Genomic DNA, 15,825 nt, shown 5'->3' on the forward strand with positions numbered 1-15,825 from the left:
ATTATTTTAAAGCCAAATGCGCTCTCACTGCTGCAGTTTATTTTTAATGTGACAGCTCTGAAATTTTAAAGTGTATATATTTAAATATTACATTTCTTTATCCCATAGCCTAATAAAGGAAACGTGGAAATCACAGATCAAAGTGAAAATTATTTTACTTTTAAACAGGCATTCTTGCGTTCTGTGTTTTAGCAGCTGCAATTCCAGCAGTGTCAAAGGCGACTTAGCAGCAGATTAGAATCAAGCAAAAACAACATTTTTATATTTTCTGCATCACCAACCGAATACACACATGAATGCAACAGTCTGTGCTGCTGTTACTTTACATCTGGGCTTCATTTCTGATGTTGGTATGGTTTGACAGCTTGCACATATGAAAGGTATTCGCTCAGCAAAGAATACGAGTTAAAAAATGCTATAAATAAAACATTACGTGAAAACGTGGCAACTAAAACAGTGAATCGAGGGTTGGCAAGATGGCGTCGTAGCGCGAACACCCGTCTCGCTGTGCTCCGGTGAGGTCCCCCGATTATCCGTCTAAAATACGTGTTCACCTGGTGAAACGTTACAAATGTGCGTGGGAGTAACTCTATAATGAGTCTGGACGACTATTTTTCTAAAATGCCTAACGTCAGGTCTAAGAAAAAGACAGCTCCGGTTGTGCAGGCTAGCGACATTGTGGGTCCTATGGCGGCTGAGCCTGAAGAAGCTAACGCCAGCGACACAGAAATCTCCGCTGACGCTGAGGAAACTGGGAGTGATATCGACCCGAATATCCTTGCGGCTCTGAGTAAGATAACTGACAGCATTACAACTTTATTGGATGTTAAAGTTGATACTGTGCTGGCCGCAATCCGTGAACAGACGTCTCGGATCCAGGCTCTGGCGACACGGGTGGGAGACGCCGAGATACGGATTTCAGGCGTGGAAGACACGGCAGGTGTATTGCAGGCGAAAGTGGCTCGACTCGAAAAACAAGTAACTGACATGGCAGACCACATGGACGATTTAGAGAACCGCAGCCGCAGATGTAACCTTCGCCTGGTCGGGCTTCCCGAGGGCACGGAGGGAAATGATGTTGTCGCCTTCATGGAGTCATGGCTCCCCTCCTATCTCGAGCTCACAACTAAAAATGGGAAGATCAAACTAGACCGCGCTCACCGCTCTCTAGCACCGAGGCCGGGCCCCAGCCAGCGCGCCAGACCCATCATTATGAAGCTTCACAACTTTGCTGATAAACAACGTGTGATGGCCGCAGCTCGGCGCCTGGCTACGCAGCCGAACCAACCAACAAGTCGGATCAAAGTCTCCTTCTTTAATGATTATTCAGCGGCGGTAGCCAAGAAACGCAAGGCTTTCGACGAGGTGAAAAGCTGCCTGAGGAAGAAGAATGTGGATTATGCGCTTCTCTACCCCGCCACACTGAGGCTGTTTGCCAACGGCAAGGAGAAGAGATTTAACACACCGGAGGCAGCTGCGTCCTACGCGGACTCGCTGCCCTGAATCCCCGTAACCACCGGAGTACTCCTTTTCTTCACACTATGCCTTAATTAACCGGTGTGAGTACTTGCCGAATCTAGGCGTATATGACTCTTTTTTTTTTTCGTCCTCGCTGCTTATAAGCGACCAGGTGAAATCTTCCACCCCATCGGGCACCGGACGGACTGTGTTTTCGTCTATGGGTAGGCGTGAGTTACGCGCGTGCAATGCCCTTCGGCTTTCCCGACGGGCAGGAGGAGATTGGTTTTTCCCTACATGTTTAGTAGGGCTGTTGCCAAATCACTGTTCTTTGAATGTTCCGTCACACAGCTCTTTCATGCCTTTTTTATTTTATTTATTTATTTTTTCAACCAGGGTGTGGTGAACCCTTTGGCTCAATATGCTTTGTGTGATACATGAATAAGTCTAATAATGAGTAGGCTGCGAATATGCACCTGGAATGTACGAGGGGTTCACAGCCCTATTAAGAGGAGGAAGATATTTACTTGTCTAAGAAAGGACGGTGTAGATGTTACTATGTTACAAGAGACACATCTTGATAATAATGAACACTTGAAGTTGCAACAAGGATTATATGGACAAGTGTTTTTTTCATCCTTCACTACAAGAAGTAGAGGAGTGGCAGTGTTGATTAGGAAAAATGTACCTTTTGTAGTAACTGATTGCGTTAAGGATCTGAAGGGCCGCTACGTGATAGTCAAAGGGATTTTGCAAGGCCAAAATATCTTATTACTGAATGTTTATTTTCCACCTGCCCACCCAACTACCTTTCTTACCAAAATGTTTCTGGAATTAGCCCCATTTCTTCCTAACTCTACCGTTATTATTGGTGGTGATTTCAACTTAATGTTAAATCCGCTTATGGACAGATTTCCACACAGCATTGCAACTCCTTCTCCTCAGGCCAAAGCGCTTCATGCTCTATGCGACGAGTTTGGACTTGTGGATGCTTGGAGATATACTCACCCCTCCGATAAGCAATACACATTTTTTTCGGCTCCGCATAGGTCCCAAACTAGAATTGATTACTTTTTTCTCCCGAAAACTGACTTAGGTTCAGTAGTATCGTGCGACATAACAAGTATAATCATCTCAGATCATGCTAGGGTAATCATGGATCTCGATCTTAAAGCTGCGCTTCACAGGTCCCGCCACTGGAGGCTTAATACCATTATTCTTAAGGATGAGGAATTTACCTCTCACTTCTCTGCAGAATTTAAAGCGTTTTTGGATATCAACACCCCCTCAGCTACTACTGCCTCTGTTTTGTGGGAAACATGCAAAGCTTATGCGAGGGGCCTAATTATTTCGTATTCTGCGACAAAGAAGCAACAACGGATGGAGGAACAAAAATCTTTAGAGAGCGAATTGATGGATAAGGAGAAAACATATATTGCCTCCCCATCACCACCATTATGGCAAGAAATAACCGCACTCAGGTCAGCGCTGAATTGCCTTCTTACCAGAGATGCAGAGAAGAAACTTAAATACACCAGACAGAGGTTCTACGAGCATGGAGATAAGGCCGGTAAATGTCTGGCGTACTATGTTAAGAAGCGCGCAGAATCGAATACCATTGCAGCGATATCTGATGAAGGTGGCCACAAGATATATGAAAACAAACTGATAAATGACTGTGTTAAGAAGTTCTACGAAGCCTTGTACTCTTCTCAACAAGTCCCGGAGGGGGTGCAGCTGATGCATAATTTCTTCACCCAATTCGACTTACCAAATTTGTCAGAGGAACAGAAGACTGCCCTTAACAGCCCTATAACTAAGACCGAAGTGTTTAAGGCTATTAAATCACTGCGAAGTGGAAAGTCGCCAGGGCCTGATGGCTTCTGTTGTGAATTTTATAAACAGTTTCGGGATATTATTGTGGAACCGCTTCTTGATATGTTCAACCACTCCTTCATTACGGGTGAATTCCCGCAGACACTGAAGGAAGCCAACATTTCCCTAATTCTAAAGAAAGCGAAGTGTCCTGATTTGTGCGGATCCTATAGACCTATAGCCCTCTTGAATGTAGATAGGAAACTGCTTTCTAAAATTCTGGCCACCCGCTTAGAAAATTTTTTACCTGTGCTGATAAGGGAGGACCAGACAGGCTTTATAAAAGGTCGAAACTCAGCCACCAATGTTAGACGCTTACTGAACGCTATTGTAGCTTTCAAGCAAAAATCTATTGACGGCCTGGTGCTTTCTCTCGATGCGGAGAAAGCATTTGACAGAATTGAGTGGTCTTATTTGTTGTATACTCTGGGCAAATTCGGCTTAGGGGAGAATTTTATAAAATGGGTCAAAGTTATCTACAATAATCCACAGGCAGCAGTCCTGACTAATGGACTTAGGTCTGATTACTTCAACACTCATAGGGGAGTTATGCAGGGCTGCCCCTTATCGCCCCTTCTATTCGCTCTGGCCATAGAGCCTCTTGCTGAGGCCATAAGGGCGACGCCCACAATACGTAGTTTAGAGATTGGACAGCTGTGTCATAAAATAACCTTATACGCGGACGACATCTTGATTCTTTTGACTAACCCTGTAACATCCGTACCCAGTCTCATTGAGGTGATTGACAGGTTTAGCCATTTCTCTGGCTATAGAATCAATTTGGCTAAGTCAGAGGCCATGCCTCTCGGTACTCTTTTCACAATGCCGGCTACTGTTCCTTCCTTTCCTTTTAAATGGTCTCCTAATGGATTTGTGTATTTGGGGATCTTTATTACCCCGTCTCTCGACCAATTGTACAAAGCCAACTTCACACCCTTATTTGGCAAACTCAAACAGGACCTAGAGCGGTGGGCGTCACTTCCTGTCTCCTGGCTAGGACGCATTGCCCTGATCAAAATGAATGTGCTGCCCAGGCTATTGTATCCTATCCAAATGATCCCCGTCTTGTTCTCTAAGAGAGTACTGAAGGACATAAATGGTTGGCTCACCTCTTTCATCTGGAACAAGCGCAGACCCAGACTCAAGATGGCAGTGTTGCATCTGCCAAGCTCCAGGGGCGGCTTGGATCTACCTAATATTAGATTGTATCAGCTTTCTGCCCATTTAAGATTTGTGAGCGACTGGGTTAGGGGTAAAACCTCAATCTGGTCGGATATTGAGACAGCTCTGTCACAATGCAAACTGAGCGATCTATTATTTTGTAATGATTTTAACGGAATTAAGGCCCTTTGTACAAATCCTGTAACAATCAACACCCTAAAAGCGTGGCGAATTGTCCGCCGTCTTGAGGGAAGATCGAGAATAACATCAACCTTTACCCCTATAATGAATAACCCTGCTTTTCCTCCGGGTTCTTTGGACCCCGGCTTTCAACGATGGTCTGATAAGAATATTAAGTCTCTTGGTGACCTTTTCTCGGGTGGTGAACTCATGTCGTTTGAACAGCTTACCAACAGTTACGGCTTGCCTAGACAGGATTTCTTTCGTTTTTTGCAAATACGACACTATATCACTCACAATACAACCCTTGCTGAGCACCCTGAAGTATCTGATGTTGAGAGGGTTTTGTTTGGGCAACAGCTGACGGTGTCTCTGAGTTCATTTTACCATGTGCTTAATGCTTTGACTACCACTGATGCGCAGGGGATTAGAGGTGTGTGGGAGAGGGAACTGTCGGTAACCATAGATGAAGATAAGTGGGATACCGTTTGGTCTCTCGCAAAAAGGATTTCAATTTGTACTCGGACAAGAGCAATCCAATTTAAGATTTTACACAGATTACACGTATCCCCTCACCGCAGACACCTCTTCAGCCGCTCTCTTTCCCCTGTGTGTCTTAAGTGCAAAACTGATGTAGGGACTTTAACTCACTGTTTTTGGTCCTGTTATAAGCTTCAAGAATACTGGGCTGACATTACAGGTGAACTGGGGAAAATCTTCCACATTGATATAGAGATGGACCCTTTGTCCCTGATTCTAGGTCTTCCAAGTGACCGCCTAAAAGCGGCGGCCAACAAAAGATTGTATAACACTAACATTTGCAGCCAGGAAAAATATCCTCTTACAATAGATCAACGATAGGACTCCCACTGTCTGTGGCTGGCGCAAAATAGTTTTTGAACTGATTCCTCTGGAATACCTCACACACGTTATACACCACAGTGTGGGTCAGTTCTATGGGATGTGGCACCCCTTTTTGGACTATATTGGACCGGACCTTTCCGCTATCTTATTCAAAGGACTACTACACACGTGATCACCACCCGGGCGCTGTAAGACTGACTCACCACCTCTTGTATGTTATATTTTGTATCTTGTATTATGCCTTATTTAAGAGCTGTTGTGTACGTTTTGTGTTTGTACTGTTTTGTTGTTCTGTGTCTACTGTCGAGACACTGTCGTGTTAAAGGAAAATCTGCAATAAAAACAATGATGAAGATGAAAAAAAAACAAAACAGTGAATCTAACCTGCTCAAAAGCAGGTTGTGTGTTCAGCAACAGTTACCACATAACAGTGACTTAGCCACCTGTGCGGGTGACAAAACCTTACTTTTAGCTCACTAACCCATTGTACACCCCTCTGGTTCAATATGGACAACAAAATACACACATACATACAGACACACAGTAGCAGGGCATGGAGATGCTGGTAGTTTCAGCAAGCGTAACTGGCTCCACAGTTAATCGAAAAGAAGTCATGAAAATCAGTGAACCATAAACTACAGTAATTAACAGATGGAGAATGTTTTATTTGTATACCGGTTTAACCAATAAACAATAAAGTCTTATAAGGGTTGTCCAATAAATTAAGGAACTTGTTTTAAATGTTTTAAAAGGGGAGAACAATAATCTGAAACAGGATGAATCGTCTGTAAGTCTAAGACCCTGAATACATCTAAACCCCTGAAGTTTCTTTGCTTTATTTGTCTGTTAAATTATCTAAAATAAAAATTGGTTTTGGATATATTGGGTATCACGCTTAACAAGAAGCACTCTCCCAGTCGTGCTGCAATTCCCAATATCCAGAAATTCAGAGTTTAGGAGACCACTTCCAGCTACATAGAAACATGAGACCACGTCAAGCAATAACGTGTCCATTCTGTGTAAAGTGACCATGAGACTGAGTGCACATTTTACTACACATCGCACTCTTTACCTGTGCAATTGTGTAAACCCTGCACTGAAGCCACCCATGACAACTAGTCACATGAACTCACACATTAGCTGTGCTTCACCAGTGGGCCTGAAAGCCTTTTTTAGACTTCCTTTGTTCAATCAATCACCACAAAGCTCACTGCAACCAATCTATTCTCCATGTCTTTTATTCAATCAATTCTTTCAGCTTACAGTTTTGCTAATACGCCAGGATTGATCGTCTGGGTTTGTAGCGGTATACTTCATGTTGAAATGGTATCCAAGATAATTCAAAAGGAGAGGAAAGAAGCACCAAACACAACAATCAATTACAAATGTGAGGGAAAAGCCAGTCTATATGAGCAATCTGTGGGAAGACCACAGCATGAAATCCAACAGGAAAGAGAGGCTGCTGGCATACTTTGCACTTCAAGGACAACAGTTTTTCTCACATACATAAATATAAAGAAATTAGAATATTTCTTAATACAAATGGCCACCTGTGCAGATTCTTGTGGTCTCAAAGCATTGCCAGAATATAAACAAACTCTGGGTCCTCTGATCACCACAGGAAAAAAAGAAATACTGGCAGTGTCCAGTGGTACCTATCAGCCTCATAGCAGATGCACCTACAGTATAAATTTCAAAATCCTATGTCCGTTCATTCCTGATTTCACAAAATTTTCTGAAAACTTGACCTCTGACCTAACAGCTGAAATCTGTGAGATTATAACTTTTCCAAGATTTTTAGTCGATGCACATATGGTATCAGTTTGAAACGCCTACATCTCTTCATTCTCAAGTTACCGCATTCACAAACTTGGGTGTCCTTGTCTCCCCGCCTGGTTGCCCGCCCGCCAAGCAGGGTGACAGCAATACCCCGTCAGCCTTTTTATGGCTGATGCGGTAGCACTATTCAAACTACTAAAACTGAGATCTGGTTTCTTGAACCAAAGTGATCTTAAAAAATAAAATGATCAGACTAATAAAAAAAATTATAATGTGTAGTATGGATAACTGGCTTGATAGCAAATATGATTATAGAAGTAATGTGAAGGTGTGTTACAAAACACCCAAACACTTTAAATGCTTCTGAGCAACGCAGGGAGTCACTACCAGAGCTCGGTGTGTGTGTCTGGTACCAACCTGAGGGAGCCCCAACCCACGCCAAGCCAAGCACGCCATCATCAAAGTCCCTGTCAGTAAAGACGTAGGCCAGGCAGTACTGATCGTGGTTCTGTTCAGAGTTGAGCTCCAAAAACTTCTCCACTCCGATGTTGGCAAAGCGAAAAGGATTGCTGGGGTCCTTTTCTTCAACTGTGGTATTGATCTGTGAGAAAGAGTTAAACAATCAAAAGGAAAAGTAGGAAAACAAAACTACCCCAATGAAGCAGATTAGTTTAGAATGATCCCGGGCAAGTAGACAGATTACTTCCACTTTTAATATCAGCAGGTTGATTTAGTTGTTATTAATAATGATAAATGAGGTCTGGTATAGATGAAAAATTCTAGCATATTAAATAATGGTAAACAAACATAATAATGTAACACTTTATGTAATTTAGGACTATAAATGGTGGCTGGCCTGAAGTTTGAGACCCTAAATGTCAAGATGAAACTCACCCTGACTCTTTTCACCATGAAGCTGATGTTACGTATGCCCTGGAAGTCCGTGCCCTGGTAAATGGTGTCAATAGCCTTTACGTGGCTGGAGATCTGCAGGGAGTGCAAGATTTTAGATTAGGAGTAACACAGGTACAACAATGAAAAAAGCAGTGAATTATTAGGTTTAAAATTAAAAAAAATAAAAATAAAAATAAGATTACCAAATCTCTGCAGCTCCTCATCTCTGCTACAGGTTACTGGCTAAATTCCCAGCTACTAGAATAATGCCTACACCACATAAGTAGGCATTTGTTTTCAGCCTATGAATGTTAGATGCCAAGTTTGACTTTGTGGTCAGCTATGAAAAAAGCTAAAACATTAAGAATGAATGGATTAAGGATTACGAAAAAAAGGTCTCAAAGACTTTAGAGTAGGGGTGGGTTTTTATAATCGATTCATCGATTAAAATCGATTCTGGCTTGGATAACGTAAAATCGATTCATTTAAATCCTGAATCGATTTTTTTAATATAAATTTATTTTGCTTGAAATGCCAGAATCTTTGGTGACATCTCACAAAATTTCAAGAACCACCAAACAGTTAAGACAGTAAATGAGAGCAGGTACACGGATTCTGCACATAGACTTAAACACACGGTGCGACCCGCGGATCAGAATCAGTTAGATGTCGCCTTTCTCACGGTCGGGGCTGAAAGCCGACAGCTCGCTGATCCTGATGTTTCGGCGGGTCCGCGCTTTGTGTTTACGCCCTTTTTGCGCCGATTCTAAAGCTGTTAGTTTGATCTCTCTCCAAACAATATTGACCGAACCAGCAGCAAAAGAAGATCCAAACGATTCACATAAAATCGTCATGAATTCACTCTGACTTTTACTGTTTTGCTTCCACCGCGATGCACAGCTCTCTCTCTCTCTCTCTCTCTCTCTCTCTCTCTCCCCCTCCCTCTCTCTCTCTGTACTTCAAGAACAGTTTCCCTTTCTTCATTATTCGCTTGCTTGTTACGCACAAGTCTACCGTAGTTTACAGCGCTGTCAGCCGCTGTTTTTTTCCCTTTTACATTCTTCCGAAAAGAAAACCTCATTTCTGCTGTTCAATACTGAACAAATTTAAACTTTTTAAAATTATTCAAAATGCAAAACGCTTAACCGTGTCTCTAATAAAACCGCTGTAACTTCAGAGGTAATGTTCATATGTTGATTAATGGTTTTCTTTCGTTTTTGATGTACTGCAGAATATTTTTATAAAATCCCAGGCCAGGAAAATCACCTTCATGTTTTTCTGTGTTTTATCTTCAGCTACTTTGACACAAAGGCATCTGCTGTGATGCTCACACCTTTGATAAAGTCTTGCGTGTGTCAGCTTCCTTTTTATTGATACAAAAATATGTAAATGTACTGATTTGAATTATAATATTTCTGACTGTCAAAATTTCCCAGATTTAAATCGAATCGAATCGAATTAAATCGAATCGTGGATCGAATCGATTCGGGACCTTGTGAATCGGAATTGAATCGCTTCTAGAAATCAGTGACGATACCCTGCCCTACTTTAGAGTCAGACCTGTTACAGATCGTCAACTTTTCCTTAATGTCAGGTGTGTTTCCAGAACCACTAAAAACTGCTGTAATCAAACCTATACTGAAAAAGGACAATCTTGACAAGACACAAATGAAAAACTACAGGCCGATCTCAAATCTCCCATTTTTAAGTAAGATCATTGAAAAAGCAGTTTCTCAACAGCTCAGTTACTTCTTAAAACAGAATAACTGCTACGATGCCTTCCAGTCAGGTTTTAGACAGAACCACAGCACTGAAACCACTCTGACCAAAGTCTTTAATGACATATGTCTGAACACAGACAGTGGAAAAATGTCAGTCCTAGTTTTACTGGATCTCAGTGCAGCATTTGATACAGTTGACCACAACATATTACTCAAACGACTGGAGAACTGGGCAGGTCTTTCAGGAACTGTACTAAACTGGTTCAAAACATACTTAGAAAACAGGAAATACTTTGTATCAATAGGTAACTTCACATCCGAGCAGACAAGTATCACATGTGGAGTTCCCCAAGGTTCCATCTTGGGACCCCCTCTGTTTAACATTTACATGCTCCCACTGGCACAGATTATAAACAACAACAAAATAAACTATCACAGCTATGCAGATGACACACAAATATATATCACAATGTCACCAGGAGACCGAGGCCCTGTACAGGCTCTTGGTAAATGCATTGAGGAAATTAATGACTGGTTGTGCCACAATTTTCTCCAACTAAACAAAAACAAAACTGAAGTAATAGTCTTTGGCGCCAAAGGAAAACGATTACAGGTCACCAGAGAACTTCAATCTATACATCTAAAAACCACAAACCAGGCGAGAAATTTGGGTGTAGTGATGGATGCAGACCTAAACTTAGAAAAACACATTAAGACAATAACAAAATCAGCTTACTATCACCTCAAGAATATTTCAAGGATAAAAGATCTGATGTCTCAACAGGACCTGGAAAAACTAGTCCATGCATTCATTTTTAGTAGGCTTGATTACTGTAACAGCATCTTTACAGGTCTACCAAAAAAATCAGTCAGACAACTACAGCTCATTCAGAACTCTGCTGCTCGAGTCCTCACTAAGACCAAAAAAGTGGACCACATCAGTCCAGCTCTGAGGTCTTTACACTGGCTGCCTGTCCGTCAGAGGATAGACTTTAAAGTTCTGATGCCGGTCTATAAAGCTCTGAATGGTTTAGGACCAAAATACATCAGTGACCTCCTGACCCAGTATGAACCTTCCAGATCCCTCAGGTCATCTGGATCCGGTCTTTTATCAGTTCCCAGAGTCAGAACCAGACACGGAGAAGCTGCATTCAGCTTTTATGCTCCTTATATCTGGAACAAACTCCCAGAAAGCCTCAGATCAGCTGAAACACTCACTTTATTTAAATCCAGGTTGAAGACTCACCTATTCTCAGCTGCATTTGAATAAAGCACCAAATCCACACTTTTAAGCTTAAATTTCAAAACTTACACTAACTACTGATCTTATCTATTTCTGATTTTATCTGTTTTGATTTTATATACTGTTTTGTTTGTTTGTTAAGCTTAAATTTCAAAACTTACATTAACTACTGATTTTATCTACTGTTCTGATTTTATCTGTTTTGATTTTATATACTGTTTTGTTTGTTTGTTTGTTTGTTAAGTGGGTTTAGAGCTCTGGGTAGCTCCCCAGCTGGGTCTAGACTGGGTCTAGAGAGTATTTTAAATTCAGGGAATTTAAAATAGAAAGTAGCTCGTCCACAGAAGGACTGGTAGCTCCCCTTACGATAAGGGTTCAGATCGCGCGAACAGGTGTGAAATGTGTGTGTTTAGTTAGTTTGTTTGTTTGCTTGTTTTAATCAATTTTAAATCATGCTTTTTATTTGTTTTTGTTTCTAATGTCTCTGTAAAGCACTTTGAATCACCTTGTTGTTGAATTGTGCTATACAAATAAATTTGCCTTGCCTTGCGAACTTCTGTCCAGCTAAACTTATTAAAAGTATAAGTTACGAATTAGGAAATTAAAATCTGATGTCAGGATGTAGCAGCAGCAAGTTAGCCCAAAAATCCGACTCCACAGAAATGTTTTGATTTGGTAATCCAGCATGAAGTCACTGGGAGGCAGCAGCTAAAACAAGGGAAGGGGTGTGAGCTAATGCTAATCAGCAAATAAGCAAAACAGGCTTTTTCAAATAAAAAAAGAAAGAAAAGAAAACAAAGATTTCACATACTGCATTTCCTCATACCTGAGCAAGGACAGCCTCTTTTGAGCCGTAGCGTTTGAAGAAGAAATGGTCAGTCTGGATGTAGAGCTGACAAGTGTTTTTTTCTTTACCCGTCGCCCTCTTCTTTCTCAAAATGACAGGAGTATCTTTAGATTCCTCATCTTCCAACATTCGTGTCACATCCTGGACAGAAAACGTTACGTTATGCTTGTTATCGATAGCATAGTTCAATGGCGTTTGGGGAAATAAGCACATTTCCGGTTTTGAAAACAATCCAACATTTTTATCCCCTAAAAATTTCCCTGGGCTAAAAAGTTTATATTGCCATTTTAAGTAAGGTCAAACACTTCCACCTTGCTGTTAACTAACAGTGTAAGGTAAGGTGGAAATAAGCTCATGTAATATCACGAGTCTTGTCTGCCTGTGTTTATCTATTCTTGTTCTCTTGTTCTTAATAACACTTACTCTGGCTGGCTCTTCTGCTGATGCCTGGTACTTCTTCATCCTCTCAAACACAGAGTGGTCTGCGCAGCCACCCTCTGAACCATACTTATGAGGGTAATCTGTCAGACAGAAGGAGAGAAACATTTTCTTGAGTGCCTTTCACCATATCCATTCAGTTATCTTCATCAGTCATTTATATCTTTATTTTAACATTCAGTACAAGAAGAGAAAGGCCCTGACTCCACTAGTTAAAAATCTGTGCAACTAGGCCTCTTTTCTCATTTATTAACAAAATCAAGGCAAAAAAAAATTGTTATGACCTGGCTCAAAAGCCACAAAATAAAGCAGAGACTGACAGAGTTTGCAGGAACATTTGGTTTCATTTTAAATTGCTTTGTAATCTGTGGGCTCTTTCACACCAATAGTTTGTTTACTCTGTTTTGAATCAGTTGATGAGTTTGTAAACTTGCCGCCTTTCCCCCTGGTTTGGTTTGTTTTCACATGGAGAAAACTTGAAGAGAACCAATTTGTGTCACTACAAGCCACCCAAACACGGGGAGAACATGCAAACTTCACAGAGAAAGGCCAAGTGGGAAGCAAACCCAGGATTGTCTTGCTGTGAGGCAACAGGCCTGACCACTGTTCCACGTACTGCCCAGGTGTTAAGCAAAACCAATAGACCACCACTGTAAGGAAATTAGGGCCTGCTCAAGTTCAATACAAAATTCAAACAAACTAATCATGTTACAGCAATGGAAAAGAAATTCTTGCATATTTACAATCACGGGCTCCACTGATCATATCTAAAAATTGAAAGTCTCTGTTTTCATATGAACAAAATACACTACGCTTCGCTAAGACTACAAGCAGATCCAGAGTTCAACACTGAGTGAAGCCTTGTGAATGTTGGATTTCAATGTTTCTGCATATTACTATTGACACCATAACAGATAATGGTGTCATAAACAATAACACTGACTTCAGAAACATGTTTCCTAAATGAAAACAGGTCCGTCGTCTCCTCTTTTAACTCACTGAAACGACCAAATACACTGTGTGCAATGTGCTTTTGAATTTTTTTCAAAGAAAGTCGTCTTTGTCCTCACAGTGAATGGTGTCTCATTCAACTGCTAATCAAAAGGCTTTTGCAGTTTGGACAGAGGTAAAAAGCTTAAGAGAAAGGCCAAATCAGAAGCAAAGGCTCCTCTGAGTCTTAAAAAAATAAATAAATAAAAAGAATCAGCCTTCTCCACCCATTTCACTGATACCTGAATAAAAAACTGTACAGAAACTTCACACAAAAAATCCCCCAGTTAGTTGTGAGCAGTTTTACTGCTGGGTACTATCCACGTACGGTTCACAGTCCTCTGAAAACCACAACATCAATGAGACAGCACAAGAGCCATCACAATTCACAGGTTATTGCCCATAAAACAACATGTGTGACCTTGAGCTTGAGCACAGTCCTGATAAAGTCTCACTGGGTGATCACTGTGTGCAGCTTTCACTAAAACATGACTGACACTGTGCAAGCAGCAGGAATTCTTGGGAAAATGAAAAATTCCTTGTAAGGTGACAAATATGACCCTCATCTAAAGCAAAGCCTTGGTGAAGATCGATTAGCTGATCACTGTTTATAAGTTTGCTTAAATTCTGTACAAATCTATAGGAAGAGCAGCAATTCCTATGAATTGTGGGCAGACAGACAAGGGCAACTGGGCAGACAGATGCCTCCTCGTGACATTAGACCTTCAAGGTTCGTAAAAATGTCACCTAATTATCTCAAAACAAGGGGGATACATTCCGACTACCTAAAAATTGTTCAGAGAAGTTTTAAAAATATGTCTGATAAATACATATTTGAGTTTTAAAAATCACGGTACACAGCCAGAAACAACATCTTGTTTTATCTTTACAACCCAGTGCAGATGTTAGCAGAGACTACATGCAGCAGAAGTGTTTTAATGAAAAACACACTTCCACACAAGTTGATGTGCTACTTCAGTCTTGATTAACAATGATGAGTAGGGAAGTAGAAAATTTAAAAGGGCAAATAAGAGTTGATTATAGTTGCAACACTAAGGGAAGAAGGATGAATTAATGAAAGCACTACATAAACAATTTCAGTTCCACTTGATGTTTCTTAGGAAATTTAAGAAGTCATAAACTCCACTGTGGAAACTGTGACAAAACCTTTTCTTTGATTACCCTCATAAAGAGTAAAGTTAGCACTTCATTAAAGTGTGGCAGTTATCCCACCGAGGGTAGTTTTCTTACATAGTTCCCAGCACTTCTCTTACCACTGAATTTCACCATTGACCACAAACTCGTGCTGAAAGCAAACATCAACTTCTTTGTCAAACTGACCTAAACTTCATGTTCAGGATGAACAATGAGGAAAGCTAGGTCTCCAGCTTTGGTCCAAAGACCACAAACAGTTTTCAGCGGGAGAAAAGTGGCACATCAGGGGAGAAGTGCAACAAGGAGCAACTTCCTCTCTTACTATGACATTCACAGAAGCTGTGAGCTTTGAATTAGAGCCCCAGGGTCACACGATAAATACTGAGCTCTACTGTAATGCCCTGGGAAACTGACTGTAAACCTAACCTTTGGTACATGCTATTGTCTGCCTGCTTATCTACCTTTGCTGTGCTAAAAATGGCAGAGATGTATCACATGTCTCAAATGCAAACCTGAGGCGGTCAGAGATTTCCAGGGATGGCTCTTGCAATGTTTTGAGTGGTTTCTCGCTAAGGAGACGGCCCTGACGGGGATAACAGCTATTATTTTTTTGTTTTTTAAATAAGTGCACTTGCTGAACTTTTATATTGTACCATTTGTTGGTTTAATTTTTCCAATATGCATCTTCTATCTCATTAGTGACAGAATTTCATGCTCCTGCTGTTAGAACATGAATTCAACAAATCATTAGGCACAGTCTGAGACTCTAAATCCATATTTCCTAAATTTCCTTCAGCAGATTCAGATTATATACCAGTGTATGTGTTTAGACGTGTGTTTGTGTGCTAGTCTAAAGCCACCACAGGGTTCATATCAGATTCCCTGCCATGCTGCTAAATGCACCCCCGGTCAGGGAGCACTTGCATACATTTGTGCGACCAGTAGAAATGCAGAATGTCATTTAGTACACACGAAGACCGTGAGTGTAGCAGCCAACTCAACACAGAGCTTTTGGACCGGAACTTAACCTTACAGTTAGCGCACTGCATGCCTGTTCCCATATGAAAGAGCCTTCATACTAAATTTGTAAGTCTCAAGTTACTGAATTGCATTTTGACTCACGCACTGTGCACATGTTTTTTCAGCTTGGTTGAAGTCAACCTCTAAATAATTTCAGATTTGCTCATCTTCATCGAAAACACTGAGAAACTTGCAGTGTC

At 41.1% G+C, this 15,825-nt stretch overlaps 1 protein-coding gene across 1 annotated transcript in view; it reads right to left on the reverse strand.

The window, feature by feature from the left end:
* Window positions 1-15,825, reverse strand: part of adam10a (ADAM metallopeptidase domain 10a) — a 38,495-nt gene that overhangs the window by 6,448 nt on the left and 16,222 nt on the right. Inside the window, exons 5-8 of the mRNA XM_085453346.1 lie at window positions 12,446-12,543; window positions 12,002-12,163; window positions 8,212-8,304; window positions 7,735-7,918 (exon numbers count right to left, since the gene is read on the reverse strand). Coding sequence (XP_085309472.1) covers window positions 7,735-7,918; window positions 8,212-8,304; window positions 12,002-12,163; window positions 12,446-12,543 — 537 coding nt within the window. The remainder of the gene's footprint in view (window positions 1-7,734; window positions 7,919-8,211; window positions 8,305-12,001; window positions 12,164-12,445; window positions 12,544-15,825) is intronic.

Source organism: Copadichromis virginalis, linkage group LG1 (assembly GCF_057382275.1).
Source record: "Copadichromis virginalis isolate Kocher_CV1m ecotype Utaka linkage group LG1, C_Virginalis_male_GT1.1, whole genome shotgun sequence".
NCBI classification, from domain to species: domain Eukaryota; kingdom Metazoa; phylum Chordata; class Actinopteri; order Cichliformes; family Cichlidae; genus Copadichromis; species Copadichromis virginalis.